Below are 27460 nucleotides of genomic sequence, written 5' to 3' on the forward strand. Positions count from 1 at the left end.
TGATGATATAACAAAAGGCAAATGGCATTTATTGTTAGGAGTTACAGAACTACATAGTGTCTCTTATCCATTACCTAATTCTTGCTTATCTGCTACCTGAGCTCATGCGAGCTACTGACCAATCACCGGATATCACACGCTGTTCATGCATTTCCGAGGACCATATACGGAGAGGTCATGCACTCCCTTGTTTTAGGCAAAGAGTGCCACCTCTCCTGATTGGTGGACAGAATTGCCCAATGCTTGCTGAACAACTGTCGGTTGCACTTATCCATCCGTCCCAGGGGAGCCTTTCAGTCCAAGAAATCCGGTTAGTCCTTGAGGCCCTGGTGGTGCCGTGCTTTCCTCAGATAAGTTCCTCCAAGCTGTTTACCATCTCTCCTAGGACAGTTTGTCCTTGCCCATTACAGCATGGGGAGGCCTACATCCCGTTACATCTCGAGTCCCCGCTTAACGCCTAATACAACAGAGGGCTAGAGCTTTTAGTTCAAAATTTAGATCTAAATGAAATCAGAGGCCTCTATCAAGAGACCATTTAGCTGCTTGTTCCCATACAACTTTGCAATCATCTCACTTTTTTATCATACTGACTTCTTATCCCTGGATTTAGGCAGACAAAAAGCTCCAATGCATTCCACAAATTCTGTTAGTAAGAATCTACTAGAAAAGGAAAAACAAAGGAAAGAAATGAAGAAGTGTCTGCTGTGAGAACTGATACTAGAAATACAAAGAAATATTACCCTAGTTAAAAGACCTGTCCACTGTAAGTTTTGAAAAGGACTAAACAAATAACCAAGCTTTCCATAACTGTCACTAGTGGTCATCTACAAAAATACATCTGAACTCCTTTCAGCAAGTAGCTCCTATGAGAACCACATCACATTATCCATCTTTTTACATTCTTGTTGCTAGTTATTTTTCATTCCCAAGAGATAAAAACAGAAATATTGGAGCTTTGCCAAGATCTATGAGTTCCTGGCAGAGCACCCATGGTTGTGTTTTTACCAAAGCAAGCAACATGAATAAAGGACAGAAGGAAAATAATTTTTCAGTGAATTCAACTATAGCTTTTAAACTGACTATGCCACTTTTTAAGGAGTTTCTCTATTAAAGTCAAAAACCACTAGAGACTCAAGTCATCTGAAGAACAGCAAGTTCTTGTATCCTAAACTACATACCCAGAAGTATTTAATTGGAAAAAAATGAAAAATCAATTTAGAGAGCCAGAGAATCATAATTTCGTGTTTACAAAAGACTTGAAAGACAGATGAATCTGAAACATAGAAAACTTTGAGCTTAATACAAAGGCTATTAAATTTTTATGTAGATGAATACTAACAAGTACTAAATACTAATGTGAATGCATACTGAATCTTCCTTTGTTCAAATTGTTATGAATTTACAATTTTTTTCAGTGTATATAATTGTAATTTCTTGTAAGATTACTACAGATTTGTATTGTGGATTTCTTCCTATTTTGATTCCAAGTAGAAAAAATATCTGACATTTCTACTTGAGACATTCAGCTTCCTTAGTTCTTGTTCACAAGAACCATATGCAAATTGCGTTCATTCTTTTGGATAGGATGCAAATAGAGAGCTCTCTATCTTTTATGCTTATACTTCATATGCTACTGTTTCATGAAGTTATTTCCATACCAGAGGTGTGAGGGAAAGAGAATTTCTTTTAATGAAAAAAAATTGACTTTGTTTCTGCTGCATACAAAGCAAAATATACTAAGGGAGGCAAAATTTCATTTTAAGTGAGACAAAAATGGTTCTCTTTCCATACTGAATTTTTAAAGTGTACTTATGTGTTACTATCTCTTTGGCTTCTGTGTGATTTTCTAAGTGAAAATATGAAAATACTTGTCAAATGATGTTTTTAATCATCAAGATTACTAGATCATTGAGAGGTAATGTAATTGCATCTGGAAGATTTCAAATTGCTTCTTGAGTTTAAAAACCTAGCCCCTTACAATCACAAGTTCAATGGAATTTGAAATGCAATAATACATGCCAACAGACTTGAGTACAGGAAGCAAGCTATGATAGGAAAACCAAGTTAATCAGTAAAGTTCATGTTCCAGATATTTATTCTTAAATTATTGACAGTTTGATGATGCTGATAAGCTGAAAACACATATTTATACATACACGCACGCTCTACAATGAAATTGTAGTCTGAAAGACGTATGGATGTTAAGAAATTCAAGATGTGAAGAACTTCCAAGAAAGTATGGTAGGCTTCACTATGATTCAGATCTCCTTGAGATCTTCTCTTATTGGTAAATTTGCTCTTCAGCTGAATCATAAAACTGGCTCCACTGAAAAAAAAATGAGAACTCTTTTCCACAGAAGAAACAAACAGGAATATATGGAGAGGCCATGGCCAACTTTTCAGTACATTTTTTCCCCCACTTAACTGCTTGTGTTACCATACCTGGATATGAAAAAATTAATGGAAAGGCAAGCAGACAGTTCCCATATCAGAGCAAGGCCCCACTATGCAGGCACATCACATCGAAGGATGAGCCACCCAGGGGAGTTACTCAAACAAGAGGAGCATCGATCCCTCTATCTAGTCACTTGCTCAGGGAAAACATAGTTTTTACACTTTTAAACATAAATATTATAGATAATTGTTATGTATTCACATGTACATTTCTTCATATTTATACCAATTTTTTTTATTTTTTACCGGAAATAAGACATTAGAAGATACATAAGATGAACCCTATCACAAAAAAAAAAAATCTTCCTTGATAAAAAGAGGATTTGCTTCCCAAGGTTACTTCTGAAAATTATTATCTAAACCAAGCATAAAGGCATAACTTCAATGATTTTCTGTATCTCTTCTTTTATTACATTACAATTACCTTGGAGCCAGTCATGAGTCTTTGTTTACTCCTTTACATTCTCTATTCTGAGACTGAATCAAAAACATCACAACTTAACTAGGTTAGTGATTAGCCACCGATAGGAACTCAGTCACTTTTGTAAGTTTTTCACTTTAAAGATTAATAAAAATGCAAGAACAGGCCTACAAATCTGACAGGTAAGCAAAGAATGTTTTCTAGCTATGGCTGCTAAGCTGGAAAACAGTTTGATACTAAGACATCTGCAGCTCTACTGGTGCACATTTAGCACTGACCTTTACAAAAATACCTTGTTCCAGGGTTCAGCATCTCACATCGGTGCTACAAAATTTCTCTCAGAAGTCCTTATGTGTCTGAAACACAATTTTCATAAGCTCCAAAATCAGGTTACAGTTCTTACTGTCAAGTCTCTTGGCACCATAAAGAGATGCATCTGTAATAATTCTACCTTTAGGTTTACTTAGTTTTAATCACATACTATGAAAAAAAAAAATCCACTGATAAAGAATATCATAATGATCACTGAACAGTAACGCATGCAAAAATTTAGGAATGACCAGATTAAGAATGTATTTAGAGACAGATACTTCATCTACAGGATGATAAGAAGTTCAAGTAGCTTTTCAATTAAAGACTCACAAGTCTTGCTCATATCATGAAAGTTAACAATATGCCATGGCAATATACAATTTGTGAAGTGCACCATGAAAAGATCTAAGATGTAATGCCAAGATGCCTAGTAACTGAATGATGAAAACAGGTAAATCAGTTTAATTTTCAAAAAGGAATTAACTCCCTGAGAAGTCAATCAATATTCTGTATGTCAACAAGTCCTATATTTTAAAGTCTCATTTGCATCTGCATTCAATGCAAGTAATATTATTTTATTGACATTATAAAACAGCATCTCATTTGTCTAGTATTTTAAGTTATTTTTATGTCAATCTCTCTCAAAGCAGACTATAGGACCATGGGAAAAAAAGTCAGGGGATTTGAACATACTTCCGATTAAACTTCAAGGAAGATATAAATCTAAATCCCTTATACTTTACGTAAAAGCTGACTTAATTTGCTTTTCTCAGTCCTCAGAGCGCATAGAAGTATCAGCAATAACTCAATTTCTCTACTCTCTAGTGTTTTGCCTCACACATCTTTCACGCTCAGCTTTCTTAATACAACAGAATAAATGACAAGTAAATGTCAAGCAAAGCACAAACCAGAACTATGAATTAGCGTAGTCAAACTAATACAGAGTTTAAAAAAAGATACTGAAGATACTTCACTCTGGAGATGGTGTGTTTTCATTCATAGAATCATAGTATGGCCTGGGTTGAAAAGGACCTCAAAGATCATCTAGTTTCAACCCCCTCCTGAGTGCAGGGTTGCCAACCACTAGACCAGGCTGCCCAGAGCCACGTCCAGCCTGGCCTTGAATGCCTCCAGGGAAAAAACAGTTGTTCCTTGTTTTTGTTTGTTGAATCTATAAGGATGTTATATTCACTATCACAGGATGCTGTAGTATCTAAGAAGTAACTTTAATAACCAAATTATCTGCAGGAAAAAAAAAAAATTACAAAATGAAACAGATACACAAAGATGAGCCTTCAATAGTTTACCTGGTTTAGATTCAGCAGCATAGGAAAAGGGGAACCTAGTGTCTCACCCTGAGTTCTTGCCCAAAATACAAATTGAATTTCTCTCCAGATCCACCATTTAATGTTCTCCAAACATGCATTCAGTCATTAGAATGGAATCGCCAAGCCAGGCACAACGTACAAGAGACACAGACCTAATTTGCGACAAGACTAGAACAACCTTCTCACTAAAGAACAAATACTCTATGGCTAGCTCGCCTTCCATCATATTATACATACCACCAAGATGGAACTTAATACAAAATATTTTGCCTATGAAACCAAAACATGACAAATACCATAGCTTTTTACTGTTTCCCCAATCCTGCTTCTCTCTTAGAAGGAATGGTTGATTGACCTAAGAAGTTGAAGGTTACAAGTTAATGATTAAAATGCCATAGTCTGTCACGTCAAGACCCACTCAATTTTGGGGAGCTATACTAACCCACTTCCTGCTAAGGTCACCAAGTCTTTCTTCTTTCACCAGACTGGAGTAGTGAAACAAATAGCAAACATAATTCTCTACTTACAGACAAAAGAGCGTAACGACCTACATAACTTACCCAAGGCTGTATTTTCCTCTCGTTTCCACCTCAAACTGCAATATCATCACTTAATCACCTTATGCTGGAAAGGGAAATCTTTATAGGCCAAGCAATTTCAGGGCTAGAAATGTAGTAACAGCAAAAAGTAAGTATACTGTAAAGAGAAAGAGAACATATGATTTATATACTAGATACCCTGTAAGGGAAAATATAAGCAGGCAGTGACCAAAAAGAGAATATAATTGCAGATATATAACAGGAAAAATGTTGTGGAGAGTCAAGCAGAAAAAAAAGCATACTCGTGCTGTCTGCTTTACAGTCTGCTTTAACCAAGACAAAAGATTAAATACATTGCCATGTGGCAAAGTAAAGCTGAAAGCTGAAGGTTGTAGAACATTATAAATAAATACAAAAGCATCTGGGAAATAAAGGCATCACGACAAACAGCGTAACCAAAAAAAAAAATGCTGACCATTATTTCTTAGAAAACTGGTTGTTAAAATGTCTCTTCTTCATACTTTGTTTGGCTGGATATAAGGGAGCATACTGTTATACAGGACAACATAGGAATTCAATAGAAAAACAAGTCCTTGAGGCACACGGCCTAGATATACTTTTCACTTGTAAACTGAATACAGTAGAGAGCCTATCTTGGTCAAACATTCAACTACAGGATTCGGTTGAAACCCCCAAATGTATTCTTTAGTTCCATCTTGAAGGAAATATTTCAGACCTCAAATTCACACAATCTTCACAAAATAGGCCAAAAGTTACCAAATTTACATATAAAAAACTGAGTAAAGGTCATTAAATGAATATAGGTAATGACATTTTCCTTTTCTTTAAAGGAAATCTTACTTGCCTCACTTCTTCCAAAAACATAGACCTCAGTGGAAAGTTAGCCTGAAATTAAGTAGCAGATTGTTCTTGGTATGAAGAAATCTCCATGTTTTTCGTTTCCTACCTTTCACAGCACCTAGCAGCCAAAGGCTACTTGTTCAGAACACTATGCAAATACTAGCGTTTGAGACTTACTATACACAAATGTAGATACTCCATAACCATCACCACTCCGTATATTATTTTCAGTGCTTGGTAGAGCCCGTTATTGTATGCCTGTGTAAGGTGTACTCAGATTATCTTGTTTAATCATTTCCCAGAAAACGTGTCAGATTCACAGGCAAACCAACAATACTACTCTTCCATAGTTACCTAAAATTTCATTTACAGCAAATGAGTACTACTCTGCATCATCATTCAATAATGTTGAATACCCTCAAGTGACTGACATAAAGAACATTATTTGTTCTTTCCAAAATCATACATTCATCCTGAATGGTAAGTGGCACTGTACATGTTTGGTGCTATGCTTACAGTACTATTTTATTTGCCATGTCATCCTTGGCAGGGTCTTCCAGATGTTCACTTGTTACCCCAGTAAGCTCTATTACCAACTGTACTGTGCATATTCAGCAATCCTTTTAAGGCAGACAACACAAATCACTAAATTTACTAGATAAAAATAACTCACTAGACCTTTGACTTGCTAAGAAATAAAAACAGAACCTGAAAATTGCTAAATATTACCTCCAAAAAAGATCTGCTTATTTCTAGTTTTCATCTATGTCACACTACTATTCACATGCTTATGAGTACCTAGCATGATCTAAAGGTTTTCCTTCTGGCAAACATCCCTGTATTAGAGAATACTTGTTAAAAAATAATTCTCTTTTTTGTTTAAAATAAAACATTTTAGGTACTGTTATTCATTACACCATTCTCAAAATAAATTGCACAGTACAAAATGTTTTACCCCCTAAGAGAAAATGACAGCAACTGAGACTTTCATTAGCATTAGCCCCCAAACAACTAATAAAGAAACAATCCTTCAAATCAGCTTACATCCAGTGAAATAGCAGTCATTATCTTCCACAGCAAGTCCAAGTTTTAGCACAGCATGGATGTTTCAGATACAAGTATCTGCAGGATAAATGAGACAGTACAACAGTATAAATGAAAAGCCAGCCTTCCTAAACACCAGATATTCCCATTGGACTACTCATGCCTTTCTGTATTTATGGACAAAGTCTCTAGTAAGAGGACAGATTGCCAGAAGAACAACTACATCAAGAACAACTTCGGTTGGAAAGGCCATCTCAGTACCCTCTGGCTCAGCTCTCCACTGAAAGGGAGGCTGCCTTGGACACTTGCCCAGAGTCAGCTTCTAAAGCCCTCCTGGAATGTCAATTTCCCACCTCTCTGAGCTACCGATTGCCATGAGAGCTCTTCCCCAACCCACAGCACTTTTCAATACTTTCCTTCAAAGAACTTGTTTTTTTCCCTTTGCTGTCCACCTCCAGCAAAAGCCTGACCCCTTTCCACTAGCTCTTGATCAAACTGGATTTAACAGCCAGCAAAACACCGATGCTGATTTCCAAGTTAAAGAGCAATGTCATCAGCTATGTGATTCCACTTCTCATTTTCCCATGTTACCATAGTTACAGTCATTTGTACAGTACAACAGTTTACCGCATTCATACTCATATTTATAAACCTCAACCTTTTGAGTAATTGCAGCCAAATTTCTCCCCAAGCCTCTGCTTTCCTTGACTCTGCTCTCCTGCTTTTCATTCATCCCATGCCCTAAGCCTTCAATGCAAGGTGAAGCCCAAAAAGAAACGTTAAATCATATGATGGAATAACAAAAAATGTTACAGAAGTGGCAGGACTCTGTCGCAGCTCTCCAGACTAAACCTGAAAACAGGTATTAGTCATAAACAGAGAACGAAAGCACTAGCCTGCTAAAAAACATTACTTAAGTCTTGCAGCTGAACCCTTACAGCCCAAAGCCCAACAGTCACTCCGTTACTGACTACTTTTGGCACCTCTTAAAACTCTGTCCTGGACTAAAAACTTCAAAACCTTTTCTGATACCATTGTACCAATACAGCACCCACCTAACTACTGAGATTGGTCATACCTGAAACTCCTATAAAGTAAGCAAATTTCCAATAGGCATCAGGACTGGATGCCATTGATAGCCAGAATGAACACATTTTAAAGCTTTGTGTGTCTGCAATAGAAATGTTTACCATAGCAGCATCCAAGCTTTAAAGCTTTACAGTAAAAAATAAAATAAAATTGGTTAGATACAAAAAAATATTTCAATATATTGCGTTATATATTTCAAGCTCAGCAACAGTACCTGACTCTCAAATAATTTTATCCTAAAGAACTAAAGTGAATTCCAAGCAAAGTTCCTGCAGTGTGACAGAACACCCATAAATAGATGTTTCAGCAAAAAAGCACACGAACAAAAACAGTACTGCAGATGACATCCAAGCATTAAAAACTGAGCTTAAACCATAACAAATTTCTATGACACTGTGTAACCTAACTTTTTATACATGCATATATTTTTGCATGCAAAATCCTTTTATGGGGAAACAGGATAAACATCATGTAACTGAAATCTTAACAGCTTAAAGAATTATTGGTCCAGATAAAATTACTGCAGAAAAAATAAAGAAATGAACAGTACTATACATTAAAAAATCTCAATAGTAGTAATAGTTAAAATTAGCGCATACATACTTCCCATTGTCTCACTCCTTTTCCTGACGTTACATTTCCTCAACTGCTTCTTTGAATCTTAAGGCTGACAGATGGCTTTGGCCAATGGTACACAGCAAGTTCTCCACATCCCAAGACCAAATATGATGCTGAAGGCTTCTTCTTCAATCTATCATCCACGTGGAATCACTTTCACATTCGCTCATACAGTTGTAACACATTGCTCTTTCCTCATGTCTGCACATTCACAAACATGTAATTTTGCTGTATTTGGTGCATTTCACATTATATATGTTCGTTCTCTTCCAAACTGATTTTGTCCAGAGCCAAGATTGCATCGCTTCAAGTGCTGAGCAGTTTGCAATCCATGGCTTTCCACTGCCAGCCTGTGCTCTACCTGCTGATGTCCTAAGTACTCCTCAATATTGCATCCTGCAAGATCTCATCTCACGGCCCCTCCCAAAACACCAGAACTGTATTCCAGTTATGCCGTAACTACCCCATTCTACACAAAAAAAATTCTTGTTGCTACTAGCTATTCTAAAACTATGTGAATGCAGTACAATTATGAGTACACAAAAAATTAATCATATCCATCCGGTCATTAACAATTTGCTTTTACAGCTAAACAAAGTAAAAAACAAATTCCAGCTGAGTCAATTCAATCTCAGATAAACCAAACCTGATATAACCTGCAGCTATATTGAGAACTCAATACAAATCTAATACCTATTGCTCCCAATAGTAACGCTTGGGTTACAATCTAGATAGACAGAAATTCACCTCCTCCTTCCCCTGCAAAATGTATCCATTTACATGAAACTAATACTAGACATTCTTAGTACAAAAAAAAAAACTGCAAAAGCCAAACTACCAAATGCTACTGTTCTGAAGCAGAATTTGATGCTGCTGTATATATAGTTCTTTCCTGTTTACTATCATATTTGAGATCTATGCAGCCTTCTCAGTTGCACACCTATGAAACAGAAATTTTAGAGAACTGATTTCAGTATGTAAGAAATTAAATCTGAAATTAAATTCTAATTCATAATTAACAACCTCTTTACATGACAGCACCTCATCTACATGTTAAAGTTGTGCTTCGTTCTCATTTGGAATTAGAGATAAAAAGCAATACCTGCAGAGCTTAATTAGCCTTTAAATATTTATCCAAAAAAACCTAATGAGGCCAGTGAGTTTGAGAATAAAAATACTTGCTGCACATCTATTAGTCATATAATTGAACAGAGTTTATAATGATATTTTCAATGTCAAAAAAGTTTACCTTTAAGATGTTTATCCTGTCACCCCCTCCCCCCCCAACTCCTTATGCAAGGCAAGGTTTTTTATTCTAGTCAATCAGTCAGAGTGACTTCCTTGGAGATTAAGCAATTGCAACAGCAGGATTGCAACTTTGGCCAGGAAGAGCTTGCTCCAAGTTGCCTTTCATTGACAATTCCACCCCCACCCAGAAGCAAGCCAGAAAGATCTAGCCAATCTCCTGCCACATGCCTTCTGTGTCCAAAATGCAATCAGTGGGATTCTGAAATGATATACCATCTCCGTAAGGTCTAACGATTTCTTTCTAGAAAGGCTGACAAAAGACTATATGCATCCATGAGCGTTTCTGCACTAGGCATAAAAACAGGCTACAGAAATTACCACGGCCTTTAATTTTCCCCCTCCCTGCAGTTACATCTTAATATTCATTTCAAAATATCTAGCCGGTGTTGTCCTTCTATAGCTATTGTAGGATACTAAATCTGACCAAGTAATTTAATCGCTGGTTCAAACTCTGATCTAGCTACTCTAGTCAATTAAACACATAGTCCAGCTCCATTCTTTCAGTTAACGTGAAATTAACAAGGTGTTACAAGTTGAATAGCAGGCATTTATAACTTATAAAAACAGTGGTAAACCTACATTAAAAATTAGGTCTCTTATTTTCCATATAAATAATTTTAGATCTGCCAAAATAGAAAGATAGTTTTAGCACAGCAGTATATAACTGATCTAAGACTTAACGCACCACCTACGCCAAATATCCCTGACCTCCACAAAGCAGCAGTTACATGAAATACAATTTATTACAGAACAGATTTCAATCACTACATAGCAGTCTCCAAAAAGTTTTTATTTCTTAACATCCTAAGCTGGTAGAAGTTATAAAACTAAACCATTATTTGATAATCAGTTATTTTTTACCATACAGTTTTCTTTTTTGAAACAAAAAGATTACAGAAAAAAATATTTTCTGTGGACATCCCACAAAGTATCAAACTCTGCTTTTGTTTCATTCTTGCAGAAAAAAATTACCTCCAAAATAAGCAAACATGGTCTTGGCAGCCTGCTCTTCCTCCCCTTAAACTACAACATTTTATGCACATTTCTATAAACTTAGTAATGCCTGAACTGAGAAGGATGGCTATCTGGAGGAGGTGGAGGTGGCAGCAAAAATGGGTACGATGAGTTGTACACGTTTGGGCCTGTCCAAATCATATTTGGATTTGAAGGTGGAAGGTGAAACTGATGCATCTCATTAACAGAACCAAAAACTGGAGGAGGAAAGGGATACTGTTGCATCACTGGATGTTCTTTTCTATGAGGTTGTGGAAATACTGGAGACTCCTGATGCATTCTGCTGTCTGGAGAGTATAGATGTGGTGGTCTAATGGGCGGTCTGGGAAATCCTGGGGGTCCTGATGGAGAAGGAAATGGATCCCCAGAGAATCTTCTGCCATGGTATCCCCTTGAATAGCTTGAAGCAGACTGCTGCATTGATTGATGAAGTCCTGTATACTCACCTTAAAAATAAAACAGAAACACTTCTAATTATATTTTTGAAAGTTGAAGTTTAGTCCTCACAAATCTTTCAAGATTCTCTTTCATCTTCAAATACGAACACAAATACCTAACCTGTACTGAGAAACCTACCACTAGGTAGAGACAAGTCTCCGTTAAAATCATGCATAGAGCTGAAGACAAGGGAATATGAAGAGTAACCTTTTCAAACAACAATACTGACAAGCCTACTGTTTAGTACCTCATCCTGATTTACCAGAGAAATATAGAAAGAATGATCTTGAGGATTGCAAATACAGTCATTAAAATGGAAATTTCATGTTTTCTTCCATGCATTTTCCCCTGTATTAACAAACCAACTGAAAAATCAAACTGCAAGTATTTTGAAGTTTCAGTTTAAAACAAGATTTAGAAGTAGCACATTCTAAAACAAAGATAAGTCACTAGTAAATATTTCATCTTGAGATTTTCAAATTTTCATTCTGCTGCAGAATGCTATTGAACTGCTTTTGGTCTTTTCATTCTGCTGCAAACTGCTATTGAACTGCTTTTGGTCAGGCTGGACCAGGCACTGAGCAACCTGATCTAGCTGTAGATGTCTATGTTTATTGCAGAGGGCTTGGACTAGATTACCTTTAAGGGTCCCTTCCAACTCAAAGGATTCTTTTGATTCTATGATCCTATCACTTAACCAATATAAAGCATCTAACTATATTTCCTTACACATCCTTCAAAATTTCATGTGAAATTAATATCATAATAAGCATGTTAAAACCCACATGCTTATATGCAGAAGGACAGAATGCAATAGTTACAGTTCAATACTAACTACTATAGTAAAATGTCAAAAGTTATCTCAGCAAAAACTTATTATTTAGAATGGATCTAGGGAGACAGATATGACAGACAAAATCATTTACCACCTATCAGTCCTTGCATCACACAAAGGTGATAAACAGCTTTCTGACCTGAGTTGGTATTACAGCACCAAAGACGTAAGAAATTATTTCAAGTCAGATTTAATAAAATTAACGAGAAAATTAATCAGAAAAAAAGGGCAGGCTGTATCTTTAGCCAATTAATTTTCAGCATTCATCTTACAGAGAATTTTTTTTCCTGTTTTAAAAGTCACATTACAAGTATTCATTTAAGGTTCATAATAAATGTACTGCTACTTTGTATTCCTGTTCTTTCTCCTCCTACTGAAGTCTGTAACAAGGAGCCAATATTAATATACTGCGAGTTTTATGAAAATGCAACCAAGCAAAACTCCAGTTGCAACTGAGTTTGTGTCTCAACTTGCCAGCCGTCCTTCCTGCTGAATTCCACTGCCAGAAGTAAACAGCACACAATGTCAGTTTTAAAGCATGTTATTTACAGAAAAACACAGCTCATCGTAACCCATACTCCCTCGACACTGAGACAGTTCCTCTTGTTGTGTTCTCACTTATGTAAGGGAGTTCAGTAACAGCCTCAGCAAGCCCTAGGCAAAAGCAGTTCCGCAATAAATTGGCAGTATAAGAATGGTGGAAAATATGCCATATTCAGTGCAGAGAACCAGAAACCAGGAGAGAAAATAACCATCAGCAATGAAGGGGATAAACTGTACTCAGAAGAAAGCCGTTAACAGGATAGTTGCTGACTTCCCAGTGAAGGAGAAAAGGAATTCAGTGAGGGTGCACTGTGTAGCAGCTGTACAAAGGAAAAGCAGCAAATTCCTGATGTCAGTCTGTCTGAGAAATATCAATGAGGAAAAGCACATCAGAAATGAAGCAGTCAGAAGCAGCAAGCCAATACATGAGCACAGCAGGAGAAGAGTAGAGGTGATGTGGGTCAGTAGTATTTAAAAGAACCAGTACAGAAAACATAACTGAAGCACATTAGTAAGATTAAATAAGGAGCCATTTTTCAACCAAAATGGCATTCATAAAGAAAGATGTTTTCATCATTAGAGAGGCATGAGAAAAGACAGTGGAAAATGTGGTTAATGCAAACAGAGCACAGCTGCAATTGCAGCCCATCTGTCAACAGCGGGAGAAAGAAACATGAAGAAGACTGAGTAATAAAATGTATGGTTTTTCATAGTAGAAACTACTACAGGTTTATCTATTTAATGACCATGTCAGGTAAGGGGGCTAGACAACTTTTTTTTTTTTTTTTTTAAACAGGAGAGGTATTAATATATCTTGGGTAAAAACAAACTTTTTTTTCAGGTAAAGCAATAAATCCCCCACCAAAGTTGTTTTTATGGCATTCCTCTACATTCTCCCTGCACTCCAAGACTCAGGCTGAACTTGGACCACAATGATCTCTGCAATAAGCAATTTCCAAATTTCAAAAGGTGGTATCTGTTCTATACCCTCGCTGTGTTAGTTGATACGGTCTTTAAGTCTCTGCTGACAATCTTCCTGTTCTCTGTACTACTTCCCTTTCTCAGCTTAATGTTGAAACAGAAAAAAGGCCTTATTAAATTAAGGAACGTAGCCACAAATTCACAAATACAACTTTGAAAAGTACAGAAACATTGATTAGCTGCAGGAAAGCTCAAATTGTAAGGTAGATATGTGTTTTTCGAACAGTTTAAGAGATGAAAGCATTCTCCCATAGCATTCACTTACTTGATGCATTTGTATCTGTTTTGACTTTCTTTCTTCCTTGACTTTGAGGCTTCTTTTTCTTTTGTTTCGCCTCTCTTTCTTTTTCATCATCACTGAAGTCCAAAGCCTGGTTAAAAAAGTAAAACAAAGCTATATAAAACACAAAAAAAAACATAGAGAATTTCAGATCTACAAATAAATTATTATTTAGAAAATAATCCATCCTGCAGTCAGTTGAGAAGAATATCACCACTGCACCTTCCAATTTTGCATTCAAAAGCCATCGTATTCAGCTGGCTTCTCAACACAATCAAAAACTTAGCGTTCCACAAATTCTCAGAATGCAATTACACAATTCACAATTAGACCTTCCAGTTCTCTTAAAAACAGCAATATTCAAGCACTGAACACTTTTTTTATTGTCTTAAAGTTATTAATGAAAAAAATTCAAACATCATTTTTATATACACCTTCTACAGTCTAAAGACTTTGAATACACCATCCTTGAGTAGAACAGAAATAATGAACATGCACCTTGTGCTGCTAGCTACTTTTGGTTTAACACTCCATAAAAGCTACCTCAAAGAAAACAGTTATCTACTCTTTCTGGCCTTGAAGCAAACAGATCATATGCTGTCATCCTATTACCTCTATGACAAGGCCTAGAGAAACCATACTACTGAGTATAGAGTTTAACAAGCTGGTGAAGAAGGGATACTTAGTCTGTACCCTAAAAAGACCTAACACGGATTAATTTAAGGCTCATACAAAAATAAACCTTCACAGCAACACAAAAAGAACTGACTCCAGAACTTAGTGCAGCTCATCATGTGAGTTTGCCAGACAAGCTTTAGAATCAATTGCCAACAGAAGGTTCTGAAAGAGTGTGGCTGTATGAGACAATTTCAAGCATCAGTAGCAGGAAATTTAATTTGCACCCCTGTTAACCTTCAAAGCAGAAGCTACTTTCTACCATCTCATCAGCTGCGACACTCTGGTTATCTTACTGTAAACTATAACTGCTAGAACTGTACGCACGTCTAACTGTAAGCGTCTAATTAACGATCACAACGTGTTAGATGTGTTGTCTTCCACAAAATGGCACACATGCACATCACAAAGTCAAGTTACTCAGGTACCCACAAACTCAAGTCAAGCATTTACATACTATCTACTGAACAGCTTTAGAGACAAGACTAAGAAACAAAGGAAGAGCTTACCATTAGCCCGTAAGCACATTTTCTATCATCATCCAAAAAACTAAGTCTAGCCAAAAATACTGTCTTTCAATGCTCTATTAGTCACATACCTACAGTCTAAATCTCTGCAACACTTAATTCTCAAATGATGATTCTTGGTGAGATGATGTCTTTCCAAGAAAGGAAAGCAATCTACAATCAGAACTGTCAAACAGGCAGCTTTGACAGAAAATAACACTGCTCAACTCAATTCAGTTGGGGGAGGGGGGAATGGTATTACGTTGCACTAGAAAAAGCACCATTCTGGGATCACTGATATATCATCACAGGACCCATCTTCAAACACTACAAAAGCTTGAAAGGCTTGTGCCTCATCTCTCCTTCAAGCCAGAACAACAGTCCTGAGATAAGGACTGTGAATGTAGCACTGGTTAGAATAATAAGGGGAAAAAAAAAAGTTCCACCTCCAAAAAAAACCAACAAAAAATCCTTTCCTACTTAGGAGTTTAGATTAAGAAGCACATAACAAACAATTATGCTAACAATTCAAGCTTTAATAAATTTCAGAAAAATCAGCTAGACAGATCGCCTCACAATACTACTCAAGATGACTATGAATTTTAGCTATTCTGGATACAGTGGTCTTAAAGTAGCAATTGCTACTTTGAGCAATTTCTAGCTCAAGGCTTGTACCATCTCAAAAACACATCAATAAGCTCCTATTTAAGAAAAGAGTAATCACAAGTACTATAGTTTCAGCAGAGTAAAGGAACATCGGACAGAAAGCCCGAGTGCCACTGAAGAAACCTTCAAGAGATTCTACAGTAAGTGATGTCATACAAGGGTCATGAGAAACTCTCAGGTGTATGGAAGAAGCTCAGATCTCAGATCTAGCATTTTATAGTAAGAAACAGAAAGGAAACCTCATCAAGGAGCCATTCAAATAATGCAGCAGAAGGGGTGTTAAATTAACAGATTAACATCCAACACAGCAGAGCAGTAGGAGACCTTTAAATACAAACAATTGTTTATGGTAGGGCTAAAGACAAACCTGCAGCAAAAGAAAAGCAAGGACAAAAAGTCCCTAGCAGAAACAAAAATATTAGGCAGAGTAGAAGCATTGCTACTCAAAGTTGGTCATTCAGCTTGTCAAACATATTCCTGAAGAACTGGAGGAACTGAAAATAAAGATGTATGTATTCCCAGCTGCAAAAAGCAAGTTAAAGACGAGTAGATCTTCAGCAACTGGGGGACCTCTCTAACAGAAGCAGATTCACTTTACAATGAAAACAAAAAAAAAAAAAAACAAGCAGCTAATTAGTTACTATGCACAGAAATTTGTCTATGTATTTTCTGCAATCAAAAACAATAAACAAAAAGTGACACTTACCTCAGGTGGTGGTTCTTGGTCATTCTTCCAAGATGCATCTGATCCTTTTTCCCTAGAAGAAAAAAAACCACAATCATTTTATTTGTAAAGAAGTATTAACTTAGGTGTTAACTTAGAACTACACTACATATACCACTTGACAAACCTCCAGTTTAAAATGACAAGGAATATGTCTAGAAGGACACAGATTTTAAGTGTACCTAAAACAAAGTGAGTTTGGAATAAAAAGACAATTCTATTATGACAGCATTAACTAAATAATTAAACTTCATCTATTTTGTTGTAAATATAAAACTGGAAAGCAAGAGAAAAGACATTTAAGGAAGAAAAACAAGAATTTTCTTGCTGAAGAACCACCAAAACAAATTTTGAAGAGTTACCATTTAATTCATTCACCACTTTAAGAACTCCATTAAAAATCAAGTAACTTCTCTGATCAGTAGCAACTCTGAGGAATAAGTTTAAATTATGCTGTTCAAGTCTGTAGAATACACTCCTCCCAAATTTAATATCTTTTGGTCTGAAATGTCAAGACAATCCTTATTTATGCAAACTATATAAAATCATGAAATGCTGAAAAATTATTACTTGCAAAATGGAGCCAAATACTTACAAGGTGTTTCACGTGATCAATGCTCTAATTGCCAAGGGTTGTTACGTACTCAGTAAGTTAGAAACAATCAAGCAACAACATCAAAGTACAGGGTAACCAATGACACCAGGCAGCCTTGGCTTAAATATCTTCTAAAAGAACCCATGAGAATACAGGCAAGTTACCTGGAGGTACTTTGTGCCTCAACCCCTAAAACTAAAGCTCAATCTTTATGCATCACTAGAAAACCACAGACAGCACTTTTGTCATTATCAGCAAATCTTAGAATGCAAACCATTTTAAAGTTCAATTAACATAAATTGTTACAGGAAAGGAAGGACAATAAGAGCTCTCTGTATAATTAATTTCTTCTAGGTTGCAGAAAACACTCTGCCTAGGCAATGAGGAGAAGCAATGTATTTACTGAGAACAAGCTTCTTTGTTTCTCCCTCTCATCTTGTTATTTCAAGGTAATAAATGCCTTCCAGAAATACCAGAGCACACATAAAACTCCAAAACCTGTAATCATTAGGCACTATGCAAGACTACTAACTTCAAAAATTGAATTTTAACTGTTCATCAGACAGCTTATCTCAAGTCTGCCAAATCATCTTGCACCATTTCAGCAAAGGAAACATTTTTCATGCTTTGAGATACTTAACCTTTTGCAAATAATAGTTACTCTTAGATTTTGGAATTCGGATACTCCTAAATCTGAAAGCCTAAAAGGTGGCACAGAGGAATCATGGAAATACATGCGCCCATTTAGAATTATTCTGTGTTTTGGGCAATATAGGCAAAAATTAAGTGAAAAAGTTTAAAAACTTGTTGCTTCCACAGGGGAAAAAAAAAAAAAAAAGAACAACAAAAAAACCCTATAGGTGTTCAAGTTGTAATTAATGCAGAGAACAAGTATTACATTTAGTTTTGTTATGAAATAGTCAATAGGTCAGATGAGAACTAATACTAACAGAGACTAAGTAACACATGACAGAACTTTTTTCAAACTATAGTTGTTTCAGGCAATTCATCAATAATTAAGGTAATTATTACAGCAATCCATTATTACACCTTATTTCTTAATCCTTATCTTTCAGTCATTATCATTTGAATGGCAACAAGTCCTAATCATATACAGTCAGTAGATAAAGAAGAGCAACTGACATCATCTACCTGGTCTTGTGCACTGTCCCAGCACGACACTCTGGTCATCGAACTGGAGAAAAACAGATTTGATAGAAGAACCACTCACTGGATACGGAATTGGCTACATGGTCAAACTCAGAGTTGCGGTCAATTACTCAGTATCCAAGTAAAGACCAGTGATGAGTGGCATTCCTCAGGGATCAGTGTTATTTAACATCTTTGTAAGCAACATAGACACTGGGATCGAGAGCACCCTCAGCAAGTTTGCAGATGACACCAACCTGAGAGGTGCAGCTGACACGTTAGTGGGAAGGGATGCCATCCAGAGGGACCTGGACAAGCTTCAGAGGTGGTCCCATGCCAACCTCATGAAGTTCAATAAGGCCAAGTGCAAAGTCCTGCACCACGGCTGGGGCAATCGCAAGCACAGATACAGGCTGGGCAAAGAATGGCTTGAGATCATCCTTGATATGGCTGCAACATGTGCTTGCAGCCCAGAAGGCCAACCGTATCCTGGGTTACATCAAGAGAAGTGTGACCAGCAGTTCAAGGGAGGTGATTCTGCCCCTCTACCCTGCTCTTGTGAAACCCCACCTGGAGTACTGCATCCATGGGGCCCACAAAACAAGGACGTGGAGTTCTTGGAGTGGGTCCAGAGAAGGGCCATGATGATCAGAAGGCTGGAGCATCTGCCCTGTGGGGACAGGCTGAGAGAGCTGGGGCTCTTCAGTCTGGAGAAGAGAAGGCTTCAAGGAGACCTTAGAGTGGCCTGCCAGTACCTGAAGGGGGCCTACAGGAAAGCCGGGGAGGGACTTTTTATAAGGGCAGGTAGTGACACGATGAGGGGAAATAGCTTTTAAGTGGAAGAGGGTAGATTTAAACTAGATATTAGGAAGAAATTCTTTACTGGGAGGGTGGTGAGACACTGGAACAGGTTGCGCAGAGAGGTTGTGGAAGCCCCATCCCTGGAAGCAGACAAGGCCAGGCTGCATGGGGCTATGAACAACCTGGTCAAGTGGGAGGTGTTGGAACTAGGTGAACTTAAAGGTCCATTCCAACCCAAACCATTCTGTGATTCTGTTTGCCTCAGACAGACAAATACTATTGGAAAGCTTCCAATCATCATCCCCCCGCAGCCACCAACAAATTCACAACAAGCCATTTTCATGCAGAATTGTTCTCCATCTGCTTAAGAAATTTTTTATAATTAAGTTTCAGTTCTGGCCCTGTAATTCAAAATAGTAAATAAATACCAGCTTGTTCACAATTCACAAAAGTCTATACTAAGGTATTAAACAACATTATTGGCAGGAAGCGTCTATCTGCCAGGGGCCAGCAAGGCTTACAGAGGGATCTGGACAGGCTAGATCTCTGAGCTGAAGCCAATGGGATGAGGTTCAACAAGACCAAGTGCCGGGTCCTGCACTCTGACCACAACAACCCCACGCAAGGCTTGGGGCAGAGTGGCTGGAAGACTGTGTTGAGGAAACGGACCTGGGGGTGTTGGCCGATGCTCGGCTGAGCATGAGCCAGCAGTGCGCCCAGGCGGCCAAGAAGGCCAATGGCATCCTGGCTTGTATCAGAAATAGTGTTGCTAGCAGGAGCAGGGAAGTCATTCTCCCTCTGTACTCAGCTCTGGTGAGGCCGCACCTTGAGTGCTGTGTCCAGTTTTGGGACCATCACTGCAAGAAAGACATTGAGGCCCTGGAGCGTGTTCAGAGGAGGGCGACGAAGCTGGTGAGGGGTCTTTAGCACAGGCCTTATGAGGAGCGGCTGAGGGAGCTGGGGTTGTTCAGTCTGCAGAGGAGAAGGCTCAGAGGTGAACTTATCACTCTATAACTACCTGAAGAGAGGTTGTGGTGAGCTGGGGGTCAGCCTCTTCTCTTGTGTAACTAGTGACAGGATGAGGGGGAATAGCCTCAAGTTGTACCAGGGGAGATTCAGGCTGGACATTAGGAAATACTACTTTTCTGAAAGAGTGGTCAGGCGCTGGAACAGGCTGCCCAGGGAAGTGGTGGAGTCACTGACCCTGGAGGTGTGTTCAAGAAATGTTTAGATGTTGTGTTGAGGGGCATGGTTTAGTGAGAACTACAGTGATAGGTAGATGGTTGGACTGGATCTTGTAGGTCTTTTCCAACCTTGCTGACTCTATGATTCTTGATTAAGGAAGCCACTAAACAATTTCCTAAAAACAAAACGCAAAAGAGTTCATCTTGCCAAACTCATTCGTGTGTACGTGAGAGAGAGGGTGCAGGTATGAAAATATATATTATTATTATTATTTTTTTTTTTAACTTTTCAAAAAAAACCTAGTTCTGGTTATGATATTTTAGGTAACAGTAACAAGAAAATAATAAACACAATATTAAATGGAGTAAAGAGCTACCAAGCCTCAGTAATTCTAATGCTTTAGAAGCTTGCAGTTATTCTATACTTTTCTGAAAAGCAAAACCGTACAACCCCGTTATTACGATACAGTTGAGAATAACTAAAAACCTTTATGTCAAGCTAAGTCCTATAGTTTCTCACTCAAGTCTGAACTTTAATTCATAATTTTCAGCAACATTAAGAAATACATTAAGAAATGCATCATAAGCAGATTAGAAAATAAGTCAGACTCACTGTTGTAGTTTCTCTGCAAATATATACTGGGTGAAGTCCTCCACTGATGGAGCAAAATACATGTTGTCTTGCACATTAATACCTTTTGCTTTAATATGTTCAGAGTTGTTAAACCTTAACACATAAAAGGGATGTTGAACAGGACCAAACACCTCAAATACCTGAAACACAAAATTGTTTAAATAGATGACCATGATTAGATAACTCACCTCAATGTACACAACCTCAAAGCTTTAAGATGCTTTGTATTTAAGAATTCTGAGGTGTTTTCATATTGCAGCAAATAAAGTTACCCTCATGTCGTACCTTTACTACTACGTTTGTTTGCAATATATTTCCCTAGCTACTGTGAGTCACAGCTTGGGAAGTTTTTTCATGTTGATATCGTCTTCGCCCACCCAAATGCACTGCCTTCAATGTCAACTTCCTTTACTTCAATCATCTTTACCTTTGTTAGTTCTCAGATTTTCTCTCTCCATTTTGCTTTCAAAGCTGAACACCTGAATAATCTCCTGATTGTTTATTTCTAGAAGTTCATCTCTACAAGATGCCTTTACATTAGTTCCTACATCTGTTCTCTGACTCCATGGAGAATTTTGATACGCTGTTTGAATACCTTCAATTTCATGCTCCATTTTTCTATGTTCCACTCACATCTAGCACAGAAACATGTTATGACAGAGACAGTTCTACACAATGGCTTTCTTTCTATGGAAAATATACAAAACTCAATGCAAAACTGCTCCCTGCAAATATTCTTCATCACAGTTGCATAAAGCACACGCTAGTCTAAAACTACAACATCAGAGCACAGCTACATAAACATTCCCCATATTCCCTAAAACTCAACTCAAACTCACCTGGCAATAAAAGAACACAGCTTATCATTAAAAACAACATATATCTGAAAGCAACCACAAGCACATTCATCAAACGGCAGAAACTGAACACACACTGTAATTCCATATGGACACAATGAATTCCAAGATAGAAATTCTTGAAATTGAAAAAAACGTAAATAATGCTAACAAGTCAAAATCACAAAGAAAAACCATGTATCAAGGCAACATTTCATTTCATTTAGATGACTTGGACAGTATGCATTGAAACAAAATACCACCTTGAATTTAACACTAGAATAACAAGTTGTTATGCTTTACACACACCTTTCCTGCTGCTTGCCGATCTTCTTTAAAAATTATGCTTTCCTCATTTATTGGAGGTAGGCCTCTCAGAGATTCAATTATTACTAAAATGGAAAAAAATCAAATAGGACTTTAATAGCAGGATGCAGTCAATTACAGGGAAATACAACAAATCACACAATTATTTACAAAGCAAACATCGGAGCTTTTCCTAAAAACTATTGCACACATGCTAAAATACTTACTATCATTAAGTCCTCCCTCTGTGATATGAGTGACAAAATTTACACCAGTTTACAGAATTACGGTTCTCCAGAGATGGAGAAAGACAGGAGACCAGATGTTAGGTACAAAAGGGAAGTCTCAAACACTTATGTGAAATACCTGTTGCATTTCCCCAGGCTGTTTCTTAATTGAGTGCACAGCAACAGTATTTTTTTATTTTTTTTTTTTGAACACAGACACATGTAAATGTTCTGCCTTCTCATTCTCCCCAGAGAAGAAAATAGAGATAGTCATTAATTCTCCTAGTAATAAACAGAAAGAAAGACAAAAGATGTCTGGCAACCCAGTCACAGTTGTGTATCTGCACATGTAAACAACACTGTTTGAAGTTTCTGCACTTCCAGGTCATACAACAGTTTCATATTATATTTGGGCCCAATTTGTGATTAATGATGGTATGAGCAGCCAGACTGTGCAAGTCGTTTCATTTTTCAAGGTACTGAAACATTTATGAGACTTGCACGCTTAGAAAGAGACACAGATGTACACTTCCTGTACTAAACACATAATTTGGTATATAGGCTACAAATGAATTTCATTTTTCTATTTTCCAGATTCAAAGGAAATTTGAATCTTTACTGAAATTTTTAGAATCAACTACTCTCACTTTTTCTCCTTGTCTATTGCATTAGACAACAGAAATATTTAGTCTTGACTTTCAGCAGGAATTATGTTTAAAGATGTCAAGAGATACAGCAGCATTACACTCAATTCTGATTCTGAAGGTAATCTTTTTCACCCTAAAACATAATGCTCAATTAAGCGTTCTCAATGCCTCTCAATCAAAGTCATTCAAGCACTTAATGTCACTATAAGACTCCACCAAAAACTAACAAAATTATCTCTTCTAAACTTATGTAACAGAACTTACAAGAAATAAACACTTCCCCAAGCTAGAACTCTTCAAGCTTTGCTGCAATTTAAATCCGCAAACAACTTGTGACATGCCAAGAAAGCCTTCAACAATGCTACACTCTTAATAGTTCACTGAATTTTGACAGCTAGGGAAGTACACAGTGAAAGAAGCCAGTGTGTTGCTTAATCCCCACTGGGAACAAACCTGAGCAATAGTTCGGCAACACAGAATCACAGAACAGTTTGTGTTGGAAGCGACCTTTGAGATCATCTAGTTCCAACCCACTGCTACAGGCAGGGACACCTCCCTCTAGACCAGGTTGCTCACAGACCCATGCAGCCTGGCCTTGAGTGCTTCCAGGGAGGGGGCATCCACAACCTCTCTGGGCAACCTGTTCCAGTGCCTCACCACACTCACAGGAAAGAATTTCTTCCTAATATCTAGGCTAAATCTACCCTCTTCCAGTCTAAAGTCATTTCCACCTGTCCTGTCACTACCTGGCCTTATAAAAAGTCCCTTCTCAGCTTTCCTGTAGGCCTCCTTCAGGTGCTGGAAGGCCGCTATAACGTCCCCCCAGAGCCTTCTCTTCTCCTGACTGAAGAGCCCCAGCTCTCTCAACCTGACCTCATAGGGTAGGTGTTCCAGCCCTCTGATTATCTTCATGGCCCTCCCCTGGACATGCTCCAACAGCACTATGCTGTTCTAGTGTTGGAGGCTCCAAAACTGGATGGTCTTAGAGGTCTTTTCCAACCTTAACAATTCTATGGTAAATCAATTTAAATTGAGAACACTTAAAACACTTGTTTCCGGAAGAATGGGGGGGAAAAAAAAACAAAAACAAGTAGACAAAGCAAGTCACAAAACAAGGTAGAAGAAGCAGGATATAGCACAGGTATCTTGGGGTTTTATACCATACACAAGTGTTATTTCTATTCTCTAACTTTCACCAACAACTACAAAATCAGCAGTTCAAGTATTTCAGTCACATAAAGCAGAATGCAGATTTGAGAATTCAAGCATAAGTAAATAGTCAAGGTTTCAAAAGGTTCTACTTGCCAATAAGGACTGGAAATTGAGGTTAATTTTCAAAACTGAAGTGTTTAAAAGTAACTTCATTTAGGCATACATATATTAGATCTAACATAAGAATAACAGCAAATTATCTCTAACTAATTTCTCTTTTAAAATTTCCTGTTGTTTCAGCAGAAAGACATCTTCTCTACTATGAATGAGTAAGAAAGGACAAGTAGAAAAACAGGACAATCATTGAAGAAACCACCACCTTCAGCCAGCTTTGAGTACATGAATGAGATTATTCCCAAACCAACACAGCAGAAAACTGTTGTAAAGGAACTGCTCGTATTACCTGGAGGCTTTTATGACAAAAGGAATTTAAATAGCAAAGGTTATTTACTTCAATTATTTTGTTTCCCACTCAACATAAGTGCACTGTTTTTAATTTCTACATTTCATAAGCAAATTGTTTTAAAAGCAATTCAAGCAGCACGGAGCACTTCAAATGAGTTTAAGACAAAATACACTACAGAAGTTTAAATAATATCAGCTTCTGCAAATCAAAAATATTTTAATTAAAAATAACATTTAGTTCAACATATCTTGCCTACCTAGCTGCTCAATGATACTGGAAACTGTCCCAAAAAGCTTCAGTTCAACACCATCAGGCAGAATTACGGTTAAGTCTTCAACAGGAGGCAGCTCCTGAAAATATCAAATCATTATTCAGAATAAAATCATCACAGATTCACCACTAAATTAGTGAAAGAGAACACATTTTAATCTATTAACCACACTGCGTATGTGAAGTAGTGCAAAAAACGTACATTCAATCACTGTTTTTTTTTATGACAATGTAAAAATACATAAATTATTTCAAGTTGGGTTACTAGAAAAATGTTTAAGAGACACCACTTTTTACTTACATCAAGCGGCAACTCATCTTTTGTTCTAACGCAGTATGTTCTGTTATCCTTCTCATTTGGATGATCATCGTCATCAGACACTGCTGAAGGAGAACATGACGAGGACGATGTAGTTGATGAACTATCTGAATCTGTATCACTTAATTAAAAAAAGAGTTAAAATATGGACTCCTATGTTAAAATTATTAAAAAAAAAAACAATTATATATACTTATAGAAGAGATTTTTCCTGATCCTACAAAGCCACTGGACAAGATCATAAAAAAAGCTGAGAAGAGTAATGGCTTCAGCAGTTCAGAACAAGTGCTAGAAACAGCTCACCACAAATATTATTGAAAAATAATATATTAAGCTACCTACCACAGTCAAACTTGCTATGGAACACCAACATTAACATGAAGCTAAGTCAAGAAAATACTTACTCCAACGAATACATCTTGCATTATAAAGGTTAAAAGAACACAACTCATTTTTGCAGATAAAAGAGAAGAATTACATAATTTTCAAGGGCAGAAGAGGTGTTTATTACCTAGGACCCCTAATAAGAAGGGTATAATAAGTTTAAAAAAAAATCTAAAGTAGTCATTACTCATGTTGACATCCTCCTTACAGCAAAAGGCTAAGTTCTTCAGGAGCTGGTGGGAGAAACAAACACTATGGAGGAGTCAGTTCTGGTGACTTAAAACACACCTTACAAATCTTAAACAAACACACGTTGATACAAGCAAACTTTAGTAAATCACAGAATGGCCTGCGTTGAAAAAGACCTCAAAGATCACCTAGTTTCAACCCCCCTGCCATGGGCAGGGTCACCAACCACTAGACCAGGCTGCCCAGAGCTACATCCAGCCTTGAAACTTGCACTTAGCCTTTATTATATGATCTAGCAGTTAACAAACCAGAATTTAAAAACAGCAATAAATAAAATACAGAAAATGATCTCTTCTAGATTCTTTGATACAGCACTGTTCCCCTCACAATCAAACTGATTGCGTTCAATTATCTGTTGCTGTAATTCTTTCTAACAAATAGGAAAGAATAACAAAGCCAACAAACAAGAACACTTTCCTGAACAGACCCTATGAAAAAGCCAACTAGGGAATTCTTTCAAGAAAATCAGCACAAAAAGGCAAAATAAAGTTTGACGACTAAAGACCAAGCTGTGGACGGGTGAGGAAAAAAAAAAAAAAGGACCTCTGTGATGCTGTCAGCTACGTGTAGTATTTTAAAGCTTTCAGATTAATGTTTACAATGAACTTTTAATAATTACAGCAACAGATAATAGAAGCAACTCAAGAGGAGACCCTTAGACTGCACAGCAACCTCTGGCAGTTGGAAGGAGCACCTATCAACTCGGCATTACCGATCCGCACCAGCACAAAAGGAAGATGCAGACCCCACGGATGCTGGGAAGAAGCGTGCTGGTTTCAGAGGCCCAGCCCATGCCTAACCCCTTACGATATCTTTCATCAACTCTACCGAATACACTGATTAACATTACGGTAAATCTCATTATAAAAGCACACAGGTTGAGGGTGAGCACGTACCGGGCCCGCAAAGCGCCAAGCGGCCGCCCCGAACCCCACACCGGACCCTTTCGCCGTGCCCCGGCCCAAACCCACCTCTCCGAGTCCGAGGCGGCGACGGGAGGCTCACTGGAAGCCGCCGGAGGACGCGCGCAGGGGCTCGCTCCCTCGGGGGAGGGCGGCTGGTCTGGGCCACTCTTCTCACCGTTTGGCGGGCCCGGAGAGTTCGCCGATCGGCGCTCCCCCTCCACGCCCGGCGCCTCACCGGTGGAGCTGGGCTCCACTGTCAGGGTCTGCAGCCGCACCACCACCTCCTGCTGCGCCGCCATGTCCCCGTGCCAGCAGCACTCCCCACGCGGCCCCCAGTCCCGCGCAGCTTCCGGCCGCCCCACGACCAAACGCGCCCGGTGGAGGGCAGAGCGCATGCGCGGGAGGCGTGCCTACGTTTGCTTCCCGCTCTTAGCGGCCTTCGAGTGTCCTTTACTGAGCCGGTGCAAAGTAGCCCTGCTGAGTTTTAAAGCCCTGGTTACTTAAATACGGTTAGTAAATTCTGTGATTAAGTTGAACGCGTTGAAGTTTTGTCTGCATTAGGCTTCTCCAAAAGACAAAGCTTCCGCTCCTCTGCATGGGAGCACTGCGAGGACCCAGTGGGGTGTAGGACGTCATAGTTCCTGCTGACAACATACAGAAGAGACACATGTAATTAAAAAAAACCTGTTAATGAAAGTTT

General features: G+C 38.0%; 1 protein-coding gene across 1 annotated transcript; it reads right to left on the minus strand.

Annotated features, from left to right (window-relative positions):
* On the minus strand, nucleotides 1-27170 carry NAF1 (nuclear assembly factor 1 ribonucleoprotein). The gene is made up of 8 exons (XM_021395603.1): nucleotides 26827-27170; nucleotides 25205-25343; nucleotides 24890-24983; nucleotides 22145-22227; nucleotides 20979-21139; nucleotides 16619-16670; nucleotides 14051-14156; nucleotides 1-11434 (listed from the first exon to the last, which is right to left on the minus strand). The coding sequence occupies exons 1-8, from the start codon at nucleotides 27153-27155 to the stop codon at nucleotides 11028-11030; spliced, it is 1371 nt and encodes a 456-aa protein (XP_021251278.1). The 5' UTR covers nucleotides 27156-27170; the 3' UTR covers nucleotides 1-11027.

This window comes from Numida meleagris, chromosome 4 (assembly GCF_002078875.1).
Source record: "Numida meleagris isolate 19003 breed g44 Domestic line chromosome 4, NumMel1.0, whole genome shotgun sequence".
Taxonomy (NCBI): domain Eukaryota; kingdom Metazoa; phylum Chordata; class Aves; order Galliformes; family Numididae; genus Numida; species Numida meleagris.

What these genes read in the sequence shown, in the direction of transcription:
- NAF1 (XM_021395603.1), bottom strand. Translation starts at nt 27,155, where the DNA reads ATGCGCTCTGCCCTCCACCGGGCGCGTTTGGTCGTGGGGCGGCCGGAA. An exon ending in GCCGCCTCGGACTCGGAGAG is followed by an intron (nt 25,344 to 26,826) that starts GTGGGTTTGGGC and finishes TTTTTAATTAAG; the next exon opens with TGATACAGATTCAGATAGTT. An exon ending in AACAGATACAAATGCATCAA is followed by an intron (nt 11,435 to 14,050) that starts GTAAGTGAATGC and finishes TTTATTTTTAAG; the next exon opens with GTGAGTATACAGGACTTCAT.